Source organism: Oncorhynchus nerka, linkage group LG9a, assembly GCF_034236695.1.
Source record: "Oncorhynchus nerka isolate Pitt River linkage group LG9a, Oner_Uvic_2.0, whole genome shotgun sequence".
In the NCBI taxonomy this organism is placed as follows: domain Eukaryota; kingdom Metazoa; phylum Chordata; class Actinopteri; order Salmoniformes; family Salmonidae; genus Oncorhynchus; species Oncorhynchus nerka.
In genome coordinates, this window is record NC_088404.1 from 45,634,053 (window position 1) to 45,649,962 (window position 15,910).

Genomic DNA, 15,910 nt, shown 5'->3' on the forward strand with positions numbered 1-15,910 from the left:
TTCAACACGACATTTCACAGAAAAGGAATCTAAACTTTCATCTTCTTTAAATTCATCTTATGTAAATGTTATGCGTGATTCACTCTGTCACTGAACCGTTTAGTCAAATAATTACCTCAGGGTTTCAGGTTCATGTTTACGCTCATACACTGACTTCCCTGTCGCTGTATGGGTTATTTTGTATGAAAAATGGTCTAAGTTACTATTGCATAGCTTAGCATACTGCTTAGAAGTTGGGATGGGGGATAGCATTTGTACACCCTAAAAAATGTCATTTGTATAAGCTAAAAAATTGATTATAGATACATGGCTATTAGAGGCCAGTATAAAAAGGTAAAAACATCATGGCATTAGCTGAGATATTGGCTCTGCTTCTTTTATTTGTCCTGTTAAAATACCCTCCTCTATATGTGGAAGCATGCTAAAATACAACAGAAGAAAAGGCACACATTAATTAATCCATCAACAATATTCTATAAACACTTTTTTCAGGTTTCAATTTGGGACCTCTTCAAATATAACAAGCTTGCCAACATCGATTTATACCAATTATTGTCGTAGTAAAACTGAATACTCGGTTGGTCTCCAGCCAAAGGCATTACGGAGAGAGCCCTATTATTACAATTGTAAACAGATGTGCCAGCCTGTGCCAAAGTTTGATTTGGAGTCAGGATGTCTTCTCTTGAGTGTTTTCTAAATACAATTATGTACAAAAATATATAATAACGATATGAATAAAGCCTGCAGTCCGTTTTACACTATGTGACAGGGGTGGAAATAACCCCAACAAACAGGTAGAAATTGTACAGACCATATTTATAACAAGCATGTACCAAAAAGATGGCTAGCGTTTCTGATCATTAGATAAGACTGCCCAAGGGGAGTGAGGTCAATGGTTGGTCAAATACCAAGGACCACAAACTGAACTGCTATCAACCTGAGCCATCGCTATAGGCTTACGGTGAACAGTACAGTTCTATAACCTCAAGGAGGCATACAAACAGACATGAATACTGTACAGTATGTATTCACGAGCAGTTAGGCTAAGCAGTATAGTTTATGACCGGCTAGATGATATTGATCCCAATGATACCACAATATACTTCTAAGCAGACAGCGACCATTGCTATGAATATATGGAACAACCATTTTTGAAGACTGAATCTATGTAAGTGTTTGCAGTGTTTATGGTAATATGTTTATGTAAAGAGATTGAATAGGCTTGGTTCCAATCAGATATAGACATTTGGGTAGTTGTCTGCAGCGCGTCAGTCATATGCATGTAGGGATTACCACACATGCAACTAATGGGCCAATATTATTTAGTGTGGGTTTTAATATATGCTGTTTATGCTACGTTAGAAAGCACAATTTTATGCTCTTCAGAAAAGCTCAGATTGTTGGATCTTGATGAGGTGTACAGAGACATCAGGAGGTCAGGCAATGGATTTTATATGTTTTTTAAAAGGACATGATTGACATTGATTAATTCCTTTCTATCAACAAATATTGCATTATATATTGTATGAATTGCCATAGGGATATAATTCAACCGAAACAGTTATCTTTAAGTTTGTGTCTGAAGTTAGCCTGTGTACAACTTTTGGGCGGGGGTTCAGCTTGCTTCACATGTAGGCCTTTAGGTCTCAGTACTTTTTGCTGAGTGTAGTACATCTTTTAGAACGTATTTGGTATAAACTCAAATCAGATAAGCACACAGAGCACCTATGATGCTATGTTCTATACTACGATGAGCATAGAAAGTACATGCTCAACAATATGACTTTGAAGTTATGGAGCAACTATTATTGCCAAAGAATGCAACACTTGCCAAGTATCACAGCATGATACTACATGGAAAAACAACACAAATGTCACAACCATTATGTTTCTTTAATATTCTTTACAGTTGGAAAAGCTATTTCAACATGTTTATGTATTTTCGCATGTGAATGAAATAAATAGAAAAAGATGAATAACATTTGAACACACAAAACAAAAAAGAAGCAAAGTACTGTTGCCCCACTAAGCACCTTAGGTAAAAAAGTTGGGAGCCGCGAGGTGGCGACTGGGCTGGCGAGGCGGAGTAGGAGTCTTGGATGGAGCGAATGTCTTGGGACGGAAGGAGGAAGAGGACAAGAGAGCCCAGAGTGGACCTCACAGGAGAGCTTACGGTCAACACAAACACAGAGCCATTTTGGTAACACTTCAAATGAACTATGTGTCAGAAAGACTTCACCTTGCTATCACACATGACACCTTGTGAAATCATGTTTCACTTAGGATTTTTTTATACTGTCGCAGGCACAGGAGGTTGGCGGCACCTTAGTTAGGGAGGATGGGCTCATTGTAATGACTGGAGCAGAATCAGTGGAATGGTATCAAATACATCAAACACGTGGTTTTACATGTGTTTGATGCCATTCCATTTGCTCCGTTCTGGCCATTATTATGAGCCGTCCTCCCCTCAGCAGCCTCCTGTGGTCGTAGGACATCAAATATAATATATGATGACTGGCTGGCTAGCCATCAAGCAAGATGTAGTAGTTGGCCATGAATTGTTTTGACAGCACACGACAGCACTACGAAGGTTATGACAGATAGTTCAACCCAAGTGTTACATACATCTAAACTGAAACAAATAAAACATTAAAAGCTGCAACAATAAATAAACTATTGTAAACAAATAAATACGTTTCATTTGAAAGATCCTTCAGACATATAAAAACTGGCCCCAGAAAAAGTGAAACAGCAACAAATGACTACAATATCATGAGAGGTATTTGTGTGCTTCAGTTGGTACGAGATTTGCAGATGCCAATTCAGTTAGTTGTACCTTTTGAGCTATCAGACTTGAATTAAGATGAAAGCCACATCTACAGGAAGTTCATCTACAATGAAATTGTAGAGCTTTAAAAACTGGATTGCATAGTTTGATGTTTGTGCACCATAATAGACTGCATTCATCTTGCTACTGCATTAACATACAGGGCCTTTGGGAAGTATTCATACCCTTCCCTCTTTCCACATTTTGTTACGTTACATCCTTATTCTAAAATGTATGAAATTATATATATATATTTTTTAGCAATCTACACACAATACCCCATAATGACAAAGCGAAAACAGGTTAAGCATTTTTTGCAAATGTATTACCAATAAAAAACTGATATACCTTATTCATAAGTATTCAGACACTTTGCTATGATACTCAAAATTGAGCTCAGGTGCATCCCGTTTCCATTGATCATCCTTGAGATGTTTCTACAACTTGATTGGAGTCCACCTGTTGAAAATTCAATTGATTTGGAAAGGCACACCTGTCTATATAAGGTCCCACATTTGACAGTGAATGTCAGAGCAAGAATCAAGCCATGAGGTTGAAGGAATTGTCCTTAGAGCTCCGAGACAGGATTGTGTCGAGGCACAGATCTGGGGAAGGGTACCAAAAAATGTCTGCAGCATTGAATGTCCTCAAGAACACAGTGGCCTCCATCATTCTTAAATGGAAGAAATTTGGAAACACCAAGACTCTTCCTAGAGCTGGCCGCACGGCCAAACTGAGCAATCTGGGAGAAGAACCCGATGGTCACTCGGACAGAGCTCCAGAGTTCCTCTGTGGAGATAGGTGAACCTTCCCGAAGGACAACCATCTCTGCAGCACTCCAACAATCAGGTCTTTATGGTAAAAGTGGCCAGACGTAACTACTCCTCAGTAAAAGGCACATGACAACCCGCTTGGAGTTTGCCAGAAGGCACCTAAAAGACTCTCAGCCCATGAGAAACAAGATTCTCTGGTCTGATGATGCTAAGATTGAACGCTTTCGCCTGAATGCCAAGCGTCACGTCTGGAAGAAACCTGGCACAATCCCTACAGTGAAGCATGGTGGTGGTAGCATCATGCTGTGGGGATGTTTCTCAGCGGCTGGGACTGGGAGACTAGTCAGGATCGAGTGAAAGAAGAACAGAGCAAAGTACAGAGAGATCCTTGATGAAAACCTGCTCCAGAGGACCTTCCAAAAGGACAATGACCCTAAGCACACAGCCAAGACAATGCAGGAGTGGCTTCGGGACTAGTCTTTGAATGTCCTTGAGAGCCCGGACTTGAACCCAATTGAACATCTCTGGAGAGACCTGAAAATAGCTGTGAATCGATGCTCCCCATCCAACCTGACAGAGTTTGAGAGGATCTGCAGAGAAGAATGGGAGAAACTCCCAAAATACAGGTGTGCAAAGCTTGTAGCGTCATACCCAAGAGGCTGTAATCGCTTCCAAAGGTGCTTCAACAAAGAACTGAGTAAAGGGTCTCAATACTTATGTAAATATGATTTCATTTTAATATACATTTGCAAAAATGTCTAAAAAACAGTTTTTGCTCTGTCATTATGGGATATTGTGTGTAGATTGATGAGTAAAAAAAAATATTTCATCCATTTAAGAATAAGGCTGTAACGTAACAAAATGTAGAAAAGGTAAAGGGGCAGAATACTTCCAAATGCACTGTAAACTAGATAAATATATCAGCTATATGACCCGTGAATAAGTTCTACAATAAAACCATTTTTAAAGTGACTCGTTCTGAACATATTGGCCAACCTACTGTTATGTCAGTCTGTTAAGAGCCCCTACAGTCAACTAATCACAGGTAAAGAAAAAATGTCAAATTCTCTGACATCAAAATGGCCGACTGGTGTTTCTATAGAAACCCAACTGTAAACAGCATTTTGATGTAAAATTCTCCTTTACTTTAGTGTAGTTTTATAGTAGAGACAAAGTGCTCACCATACAAGGCAAACGTTCAAATCGTTTGTGCCACTATGACCAATTAACACACTTACGAGAAGACAGGAAATGTACAACACGTGTACTGGTGAGGGTGAGAGTATATTCTGAGGTGATGTTGAGGGTTTTGCCGAACCAGTGATCCCTGTACGATGTTCAGTTTTGCGATCCCTGAAGTGGAGAAGGTGAGCGCCTAGCCGTTGTAGCTACAGTACTAGTTGACATGACTTAACGCACCTGATATTTGCCTTGCACGGGCATTATAGCTTTCTTCCTATTTCAGTAACAGTATTTGTCTAAGCATTTCAAAACATCTGCCAATTCAAATGTAATCCTAAAATAAATGGTTATATCTCGATCTATAGTGTCCTATAGTTACTGTTTTTACATTTTGTGATTTATAACTCATTGGCAGTTAATGAGTAAAAATGTTAACCGCACGAGGATTACACAGGGATGGTAGAACTGTGAAAACATCTTCAATATAACATTCTAAGAGACATGACACTTTTGAAAACTGCATTTCATCCTTAATTTATGAGTCTTTAAAAAAAAAAACTATTTTCATAACGTAAAAAATACTAACAAAACATACTGTTGTTTTTAAAATATGTTCCTCTGTACAAACTGTCATTGTTCATGAGACTTAAAGGATCAGACCGAAAAGCACCAGTAGAAATATGAAATATCATATTCAGTTATGAAACCTAGCCACTAAAAATAAAATCACACTGTACAAAGACACACACAAAACACAGTAACAGTCATTTGTTGCCGTTTGATAAAGTAATAATATTAAAAACTCTTATACACAAATATACACTTGTGTACTTCGGTTACAGGGTGAGACAGGAATCACATCAACAAAAAATGTACTTCACGCTTCACATATGAAATAAATATATCTTGAGTTATTAATTCGCCTAAAATATATGGCATTGTTGGACAACATTGTCCTTCTAATTTATAGTTTTATTTGGAGCCTAAGTTCCAAATGGGAACCATGTGTTTCTGATGATTCCCAATGTGGAGTAGCATTCTGTGTGTGTTCTCCCTCTCCCTTGTTTCTAATCAGCACCATGCCACTGCAGGGCCCAGTGTGGGTGGGCTGGGGCTAACGTAGCCTAGCGCTGATGCTAGCGCTCCATTAAATCTCCTACAGAACTCCTAAAACACAGTAAGCTAGCCGCTAGCCTCTAGCTGTTAGTCGCTAGCGGACGGCCAGAAGTACACTCGCTGTAATTTAAGTACACCCCCATGTCTACTCACGGTGACGCGCCCCAGTGAAGGAGGAAGTCAAGGGGGAGTTAGGGAAGAGGAAGTACTATCGTACCGGCTTCCATGGTCGGCGGTGCCAGGATGCGCTGCCCGGGCACAGGTCCAGGTTACACTGCTCCACGTCAGGAGGCTTGTCCAGGATGTCACAGTTGTGGTCGTTGAGTCTTTGACCGTTGGGCCGTTGGCATACCACCTGGCGCGTCCTCCTGCCTCCACCACACGTCTGGGTACACTGAGAGGACACAAGGGAAGATGAGGGAGGGGTCACTGAGTATTCAGCAGGCTCCTAAGTACAGTATGTCAATAGATCTTCTTTCAGGGCAGGATTAGATGATGAAGAGGTGCAGAGGAAAGGAAGTGACTTTAGACTATTTGACTCACGCCCAGGAGTCTGAAATGGGTATCTGTAGTTTAGTAGCGGACTGTATTGTTGTAGCGTCGCTTAACAGAAGCAGATCTGTTTAATAACCTTTTACTGCAGTGGGCTAAATCAGGGTCACACAGAGTGTTTCTTGGTAGTCTTAAACAAATATTTTTTTAAACAAAAGTATACACCTCACACACATGGCTATGGACTTACAAAAAAGAAAACATCTGTACCATGTCAGATATAGAGTTGAATGTATAATATTTTGAGTTTGCATCACAATACTACAATTTATATACATCACAGAAGACTGAAATATAACAAATCCGTTTGACATAGAAACACCGGATTGTCAGTGTAAAAAATAAATAAAAACTAAGTATGAAATATGAATAACATTCCACCCATGAGGGCACGAGGTCATTAGACTGCAGGAAAGGGATGCACATAGTCCTTGTACTGCCTGTGTACTGACCTCTCCCCAGACGCCGTAGTTCCACAGAGGGCAGGGTCCTGAGTCGCAGTTCTTGGACTCGGCAGGTTTGACCCTCTGGTCACAGTGGCTGGTGCTGCGACCCTCCGCATCCTGACACACCACCACCCTCCTCTGGAAGCCCCCCGCACACGTACTGGAGCACTATGGACGGGCACAGAGTGTGTGTTACAGACCGAGGGGAAACATACACAGACAACTTTGTACAGACCAGCTGCAATGTAAACCAAAGCCAGCTGTGGAGTTACAGTAGACTGTGGAGTGACAGTAGACTGTGGAGTTACAGTAGACTGTGGAGTTACAGTACACTGTGGAGTTACAGTACACTGTGGAGTTACAGTACACTGTGGAGTTACAGTAGACTGTGGAGTTACAGTACACTCGTTTCACACACAGATGGAAAGCATCGGCCTTAGAAGGACAATGTGACACATAGAATAGCCTTGAACTACGCAGCAGGTATTTTCTGCAACCAATTACAGTTACACATCACATCCTTGCTGTCTCAGTAAGAGATCTCTATGTGAGATACAGCAGCACGCAGTTAGACAATTAAGTGAGACAGAGCAGTGAATGGAGATGGTATCAAAGTGCCAGGGGGTTTTCTTGACCATGTAACCCGACCAGGAATGATTCTCTTCTCTGGTCCTGGTCAGGTGACATGGTCCTACGGTTCTGTACATACTCCTCCCCAGGGCCCCGTCCTCCACTGGTTGTCTGCCGAGGGGACGTTCCAGCTGCTGTGTCCCGGGTGGCTGGCGGGGTCGTGGGGGCTGTAGGGCTGGTCGTTGGGCCTCTGGCGGTACACGGAGGGGCAGGGGGCACCTGTACACTCCTGCTCTGTGCTGGGCCTCTCGTCCTGATCGCAGAAGGACTCGTCAACCTGGTGGTGGTAGTTACTGCACACCACCTGCCTGGTGGCCCGGCCCACACCACACGTCACTGAACACTGGGCAGAGAATAGACAAGGTCATATCTCTGAACACTGGGCAGAGAATAGACAAGGTCATATCTCTGAACACTGGGCAGAAAATATACAAGGTCATATCTCTGAACACTGGGCAGAGAATAGACAAGGTCATATCATCTGAACACTGGGCAGAGAATAGACAAGGTCATATCTCTGAACACTGGGCAGAGAATAGACAAGGTCATATCACTGAACACTGGGCAGAGAGCAGATGAAATCATCAGACATAAGTGAGGCATTCTTTCAGTAGTAAAGGCAACTTCACTACAAAATAGCGGTTGACATATATTTATACTAATAGAGTTGGAAAAATTACAACTATAACATACAGGAGACCACTCCCAGGAGCGCCACTGGCCACACGGGCTGAAGCAGGCTGAGGATTCTGGGGGCCGGAGCAGCTGGGCACAGTAGGACTCGTCTGCCACTCCACCCTGGGCGTCCCGACAGCTGACGTAACGGGCACGCTTCCCTTTCCCACAGGAGACAGAGCACTGAGACAGGCACACAGAGGAACACGCATTTTGTCAAACTGTCTCCCTTCTATATCTAATAGTACAAATCAAACAGTGAAATGCTTACTTATGGGCCCTTCCTTACAATGCAGAGAGAAAGAAAATAGAGAAATAATAGAAGAGTAAAACAGGTAATAATAAAAGTAATAATAGATACATAATGAGTAATGAGAACTTGGCTGTCTATACACAAGGGATACCAGTACTGAGTCGATGTGCAGGAGGGCGCGGTAACAGGTGTAAATGTACATACTAGTTATAAAGTGACAGGTAGTAAACAGTAGCAGCAGCGTATGTGATGAGTCAAAAAAAAGTTCATGCAAAAAGGGACAATGCAGATAGTCCGTGTAGCTATTTTATTAACAAACTATCTAGCAGTCTTATGGCTTGGGGTTAGAAGCTGTTCAGGGTCCTGTTGGTTCCAGACCTGGTTCATCAGTACTGCGTACCGTGCGGTAGCAGAGTTAATAGTCTATGACTTGAGTGGCTGGAGTAAATATTTAGGGCCTTACTCTGACACCGCCTATTATAGAGGTCCTGGATGGCAGGAAGCTCGGCCCCAGTGATGTACTGGGCAAAATGCACTACACTCTGTAGCGCTTTGCAGTCAGATGCCAAGCAGTTGCCATACCAAGTGGTGATGCAGCCAGTCAAGATGCTCTCAATGGTGCAGCTGTATTACTTTTTCGAGGATCTGAGGACCCATGCCAAATCTTTTCAGGCTCCTGAGGGGGAAGAGGACTTTTCATGGCCTGTTCACGGCTGTGTTGGTGTGTTCTGACCATGATAGGTCCTTAGTGATGTGGACACCAAGGAACTTGAAGCTCTAGACCCCCTCCACTACAGCCCTGTCGATGTAGATGTGGACGTGCTCGACCCTCCGTTTCCTGTAGTCCACGATCAGCTCCTTTGTCTTGCTGATGTTGAGGGAAAGGTTGTTGTCTGGGCATCACACTGCCAGGTCTCTGACCTCCTCTCTATAGGTTGTCTCATCATCGTCGATGATTTAGGTCTACCACTGTCGTGTCAGCAAACTTGATAATGGTGTAGGGTGAGTAGTGGGTGAACAATGAGTACAGGAGGGGACTAAGCACGCACCTATGGAGGGCCCCCGTGTTGGGGGTCAGCGTGGCGGATGTGTTGTTGCATACCCTCACCACCTGGGGGCGGCCCATCAGGAAGTCCAGGATCCAGTTGCAGAGGGAGGTGTTCAGTGTTCAGGGTCCTTAGCTTAGTGATGAGCTTGGAGGGAACCATGGTGTTGAATGCTGAGCTGTAGTCAATGAACAGCATTCTCACGTACGATGTAGGTGTTCCTTTTATCCAAGTGGGTAAAAGGGCAGTGTGGAGTGCAATAGAGATTTGGCCATCTGTAGATCTGTTGGGACAATATGCGTTATTGCAGTGGGTCCAGGGTGTCTGGGATGATGATGTTGATGTGAGCCATGACCAGCCTTTCAAAGTATTACATGGCTACAGATGTGAGTGCTACGGGGTGATAGTCATTTAAACAGGTTACCTTGGCGTTCTTGGGCAAAATGTACGTGAAAACACTTGCGAGCTGGTCAGCGCATGCTCTGAGTACGCATCCTGATCATCCGTCTGGCCTATGGAGAGCGAGATCACACAGTCGTTCGAAACAGCTGGTGTTCTCACACATGGTTCAGTGTTGCCCGTGGCTGGGTTTCACTTTGTAATCCATGATAGTTTGCAAGCCCCGCCACATCGGACGAGCGTCAGAGCCGATGCAGCAGGATTCGATCTTGGTCCTGTATTGACGCTTTGTTTCATGGTCCTTCTAAAGGCGTAGCGGAATTTCTTATAAGCGTCCGGGTTAGCGCCCCACTCCTTGAAAGTGGCAGCTCTAGCCTTTAGCTCAGTGCGGAGGTTGTCTGGCTTCTTGTTGGGATATGTACTGTAGGTATGGTCACAGTGGGGGGGACGGCGTCAATGTACTTATTAATGGAGTCGGTGACTGATGTGGTAAACTCCTCAAGTTGGGTCCCGGAATATATTCCAGTCTGTGTTAGCGAAACAGTCCTGCAGCTTAGTATATAAACTCATACTGGTATTTAACAACAGTCCTTTTCTACAAACGTTTGAGACACCACTTCAGCCACTTACTCTGTATATTTAACAAACTGTATGTGTGAATAATTGGTATATCTCTCCGTCTTCATTAAAGACTGCTCCATAAGGTTTTCACCTGGTGATATTCTAGCTGCACCCGAGCGAACTCAACAGGAGGACAAAGTGAACATTACCAAGCGGTAAATACCTACAGCAATCAAAAGTATCACTTCTGAGGGGAATGTACGTGTATTTTTTGTCGGAGGGAACACACTTGCGCTAGCCTCCTCTTAGACATGTGAGCTCACCGCCTCTCTGTCAGACATTGCTGATAGTCTGAGAGTCATGTTTGAAACCCAAGCCTGGTGTTTAGACCTGGTTTTCATTTGCACTGGAAAACAATGCAAAGCATTAGACAGACAGAAGCCTAAACAAGGCTGACAAACTGCTGAGGCCAGGATGAGGGAGCGGGTGTGTGAAGCAGGGGTGTGTGAAGCAGGAGTGTGTGAAGCAGGAGTGTGTGTGTGAAGAACGGGTGTGTGAAGCAGGGGTGTGTGTGTGAAGAAGGGGTGTGTGAAGCAGGGGTGTGTGAAGCAGGAGTGTGTGTGTGAAGAAGGGGTGTGTGAAGCAGGAGTGTGTGAAGCAGGGGTGTGTGTGTGAAGAAGGGGTGTGTGAAGCAGGAGTGTGTGTGTGAAGCAGGGGTGTGTGTGTGAAGAAGGGGTGTGTGAAGCAGGGGTGTGTGAAGGCAGGGGTGTGTGTGTGAAGAAGGGGTGTGTGAAGCAGGAGTGTGTGAAGCAGGGGTGTGTGAAGAAGGGGTGTGTGAAGCAGGGGTGTGTGAAGCAGGGGTGTGTGAAGCAGGAGTGTGTGAAGCAGGGGTGTGTGAAGCAGGGGTGTGTGTGTGTGAAGAAGGGGTGTGTGAAGCAGGGGTGTGTGTGTGAAGCAGGGGTGTGTGAAGCAGTGGTGTGTGTGTGAAGAAGGGGTGTATGAAGCAGGAGTGTGTGAAGCAGGGGTGTGTGTGTGTGAAGCAGGGTGTGTGAAGCAGGGGTGTGTGAAGCAGGGGTGTGTGTGAAGCAGGGGTGTGTGAAGCAGGGTGTGTGAAGAAGGGTGTGTGAAGCAGGAGTGTGAAGCAGGGGTGTGTGAAGAAGGGGTGTGAAGCAGGAGGTGTGTGTGAAGCAGGGGTGTGTGTGTGAAGAAGGGGTGTGTGAAGCAGGGGTGTGAAGGTGTGTGTGAAGAAGGGGTGTGTGAAGCAGGAGTGTGTGTGTGAAGAAGGGGTGTGTGAAGCAGGGGTGTGAAGCAGGAGTGTGAAGCAGGGTGTGTGAAGCAGGGGTGTGTGTGTGAAGAAGGGGTGTGTGAAGCAGGGTGTGTGTGTGAAGCAGGGGTGTGTGTGTGTGAAGAAGGGGTGTGTGAAGCAGGGGTGTGTGAAGCAGGGGTGTGTGAAGAAGCAGGAGTGTGTGAAGCAGGGGTGTGTGAAGCAGGGGTGTGTGAAGCAGGAGTGTGAATCAGGGGTGTGTGTGTGAAGCAGGGGTGTGTGAAGCAGGGTGTGTGAAGCAGGGGTGTGTGAAGCAGGAGTGTGTGAAGCAGGGGTGTGTGAAGCAGGGGTGTGTGTGTGTGAAGAAGGGGTGTGTGAAGCAGGGGTGTGTGTGTGAAGCAGGGGTGTGTGAAGCAGTGGTGTGTGTGTGTGAAGAAGGGGTGTGTGAAGCAGGAGTGTGTGAAGCAGGGGTGTGTGAAGCAGGGGTGTGTGAAGCAGGAGTGTGTGAAGCAGGGGTGTGTGAAGCAGGGGTGTGTGAAGCAGGAGTGTGTGAATCAGGGGTGTGTGTGTGAAGCAGGGGTGTGTGAAGCAGGAGTGTGTGAAGCAGGGGTGTGTGAAGTAGGGGTGTGTGTGTGAAGCAGGGGTGTGTGAAGCAGGAGTGTGTGAAGCAGGGGTGTGTGAAGCAGGGGTGTGTGCTGCATTCTAGAAACTACTGTACCAGTCTGAGTGCTACTGTATAGGTGAGTGTGTATGGGCCTATATAAGGTTGTGTGTGTGCTGTGTTCACCGTGGTCCAGGAGCCGTATCTCCACTGTGTGAAGAGCTGACCAGAGCTGTCAGGGCGGACAGTGCTGTGTTGAGGAGAGGCCCAGGGACACGGTGCCACCTCACAGTCCTGGCTGTCCCTGGGTCTGGATGCAGCGTTACACTCCCTGTCATCCACCGTGTCACCATACGCCCCTGACACACACCTCACAGCCCGCATCTGGTAACCATGGCCACACGTCACCGCACACTGCAACAGCACACAGGAGAGACACACACAGGGTCAGACAGTAAAACCTTGGCTAGCAGATCCATGATTACTTCAAGGAAGGAAGGGTGGACGCAGTTTTAACTCAGAGTCTAGCCCAGCTAAGCCCAGTCTAACTCAGCGTAATTGAAGCCTACTACCTCCCCAGATGCCAATCTTCTACCCCAGATCGCTCTGTGTGTGTGTGTGTGTGCACATTTGGTGTTGAGTTGGTGGAGGAAGTGCTGCAGTATATGTTTATTTGGGCAGTAGATTATGATTACATAGGTATTAACAGACAGATCTATACCAGCTCTGTCAATAGAAGTAGCTGAGTATCCCGCCCGCCAACTCGTTCAGTTGAGTCAATGAATGGTCAAAGACATTCCTTAATTCGCTAAATTGCTCATTCATTTATTTATTTGCTCATTCATTTATTTATTCAATATTTTCAAAATTCAAATCTCCAAACCGGGTGTGCGTATAGTAGAGGTCTTCATGGGTCTGAGTGGACCAGACATACCCGAGACCCGACTACAACCCAATCGGGTTTGGGTCTGAAAATCTAACTTTTCCTCGGGTCAGGGTTGGCTCCTGTTTGATTGTCATCAGGTCCCGGGGTCTGTGTAATTACAGCTGAGTGGATCAAAATGGACCCAACCACGGCTCTGCATAGCCTACAGCATATTTATTTTACGCTAATAAGGTCAATTAATTAAGTTATAGAAGGCTTAGCCAACATATAAAGACTCGTTAACCAGAAGAGCAACTTGGCTGATAAACATTATTTTGTCACTTGGGTCCAATTGGGTCTGGTCTCGGTCCAGTTAACCTCAGGCCAGGTCTGATTGCCCTTGGGTCCAACTTCTTGGACTCCTGAAGACCTCTAGCGTATAGACAGAGTATTGGACTAGCAGACTCACAAGGTGTGTGTGTGAGTGTGTGTCTCCTAAGGCAGTGGGGAAACCTAACAGCCTGGTGAGTTATGGAGTGGTGTGCTCTGACTTGAGCTGCCATTTCCTCCCTAGCGCTTTCACTCTGCCCTCATATCCTGTCGGAATAAATCTGACCCCACACACAGACACACAGACAAACACCACAGACACACACTGGGAAAAGGGGATATACTGTATGTACAACTAGACATAAATAATACACACTATAATGTCACATACTCCAACATTAACTATTGCACTCCTATGCACACACTAAGATTCAAACACAGACGCACACCAATAATCTGATTCTGTCAGACCACACACACACACACACACACACACACACACACACACACACACACACACACACACACACACACACAGAGATCCATCTGGACTCACCGGTCCCCAGACTCCGACCTGCCAGGAGGCACACTCTGGCAGCTCACAGCTCCCCACAGCCGGAGGCTTAGCGCTCGGGTCACAGAAGTGTTCGCTCAGCTTCTCCTCTCCTACCCCCATGCTACAGGACACCTGCCTGTGCCTCATCCCCTTCCCACACGTCACCAAGCACTGGGAGGGGACACAGAGGGAAAGATGGGGTATAGGAGAGAGACTAATAAAGTCAAGTTGGTCACAACAAAGAGCCACCGATTTTGGACGTTTGAAATGGTCCAAAAACAACAAAAAAAAACACAAATGCACAGCACTGGCTCAAACTTGATGAGGCTCAAAGCTGAACCCTTTGAGTTGTTTCTGTTTTAACCCTGTAACCACGCGGAATTAACGGGTCAAAGATCGACGTTCATCCAATTACGGCAAATTCCGAAGTGAAACTATGAGATCAGATTGAATAAAGTCTAAACTTGTTTGTGTGTATGAAGGGAGTGTGTGAGTGGGGAGGGTGATTGTGTGTGTGTGAAATGTGTAAAATGTTATCCTCAAAGTGTGTGTGTGCATGTTAGAGCAAATCTGTGTGTTTACATTGATATGCATATAGTTTATAAAGCGTGTATATACAGTATTTATGTGTGTGTTATTATGTGTGTAGGAATGTTTACTTAATGTGTGTTTATAGACGTGTTTATGTGTGTGCAGGCGCATGTGTGTGTGTGTGTGTGTGTCCTGTACCTCGCTCCACTCGCTGGCTGACCAGCCAGGGCAGGCCTGGTCGTTGCAGCTCTCGGTGACCAGTCTCAGGGAGTCACTACAGTCCCTGTCCACCAGTCTCCTCCCCAGGTTGTTCATACAGTAGGAGTCCCTGGTACGAGCCCCGCGACCACACGTCTTCGAACACTGCCCAGGTCACAACACGTTAGAATCAGCATGAGACTCACCATTCAACTTGTACTGCACCAAACGAATAACATACCCACATTTACCTCGAGTCTATATCATGTCCACTTATAGTAACACGGAAGCAAAAGTTAAGTAGCATCTGTCTTGCATGAGGAGACGAGAAATGAAGAGGCTTTTTATCAAGACAATGTGCAATAGCATCACATAGTGAAAACAAGTATTATAATCATCTTTCACTTAGATGATGTGTGTCTTTGACTGTAGTTTCCACTGACCTGGGACCAGATGCTGTACTGCCAGCTCTTGAGCAGACAGTCGCCGTGGCAGGCCTCCCTGGCCTGGGGTTTGGGTAGGTCAGAACAGGCCCTCCCCTCCACCCTCTCACTCTGCCTCTTCAGCGAGCTGTACCTCATACACTGCACGTCCATGGTCCGGTAACCAGGGCCACACTTAGCAGAGCACTCACTTTTCCCTGCTATGTGCCACCTGCAACAGGCTATATGGATTAGTGTCTGTTTAACAGATATACAGAGTGTGTGTGTGTGTGTGTGTGTGTGTGTATCTACCTGAGTTCACAGTCAGTGTTACATGGCTCAGTGGCAGCATTGGGACGGGGTAGAGGCTCACAGCGCTGGTCAGAAACCCCCAGGTGGTCACTCTTCCTCACACATGCTGCCTTGCGCCATCGCTCACCTATATGCACACACACACACACACACCAGGGATTCCGTTAGGAAAATGTGGCGCCGGACAACGTGACCGGTAAGATACTCATTTACCATTTGAGAAATTGACCGAACCCATATGCATTTGGGTGCATAAACCCATTAGGTTGTCTACCCACGGTGCTCAGAATGACAGAAATCACATGTAGATTATGGTAATTCATCTCAACAAAACATGTAGATTATGGTAATTAATCTCAACAGAACATGTA

The 15,910-nt window shown here is 45.3% G+C and overlaps 1 protein-coding gene across 1 annotated transcript in view; it reads right to left on the reverse strand.

Annotated features, from left to right (window-relative positions):
• The window catches only part of LOC115134406 (A disintegrin and metalloproteinase with thrombospondin motifs 20-like), a 139,354-nt gene that overhangs the window by 45,029 nt on the left and 78,415 nt on the right, over window positions 1-15,910 (reverse strand). The window contains exons 19-27 of the mRNA XM_029668339.2: window positions 15,540-15,666; window positions 15,249-15,459; window positions 14,806-14,970; window positions 14,077-14,247; window positions 12,512-12,739; window positions 8,220-8,384; window positions 7,606-7,869; window positions 6,903-7,064; window positions 6,116-6,292 (exon numbers count right to left, since the gene is read on the reverse strand). Of these exons, the coding sequence (XP_029524199.2) occupies window positions 6,116-6,292; window positions 6,903-7,064; window positions 7,606-7,869; window positions 8,220-8,384; window positions 12,512-12,739; window positions 14,077-14,247; window positions 14,806-14,970; window positions 15,249-15,459; window positions 15,540-15,666 (1,670 nt within the window). The remainder of the gene's footprint in view (window positions 1-6,115; window positions 6,293-6,902; window positions 7,065-7,605; window positions 7,870-8,219; window positions 8,385-12,511; window positions 12,740-14,076; window positions 14,248-14,805; window positions 14,971-15,248; window positions 15,460-15,539; window positions 15,667-15,910) is intronic.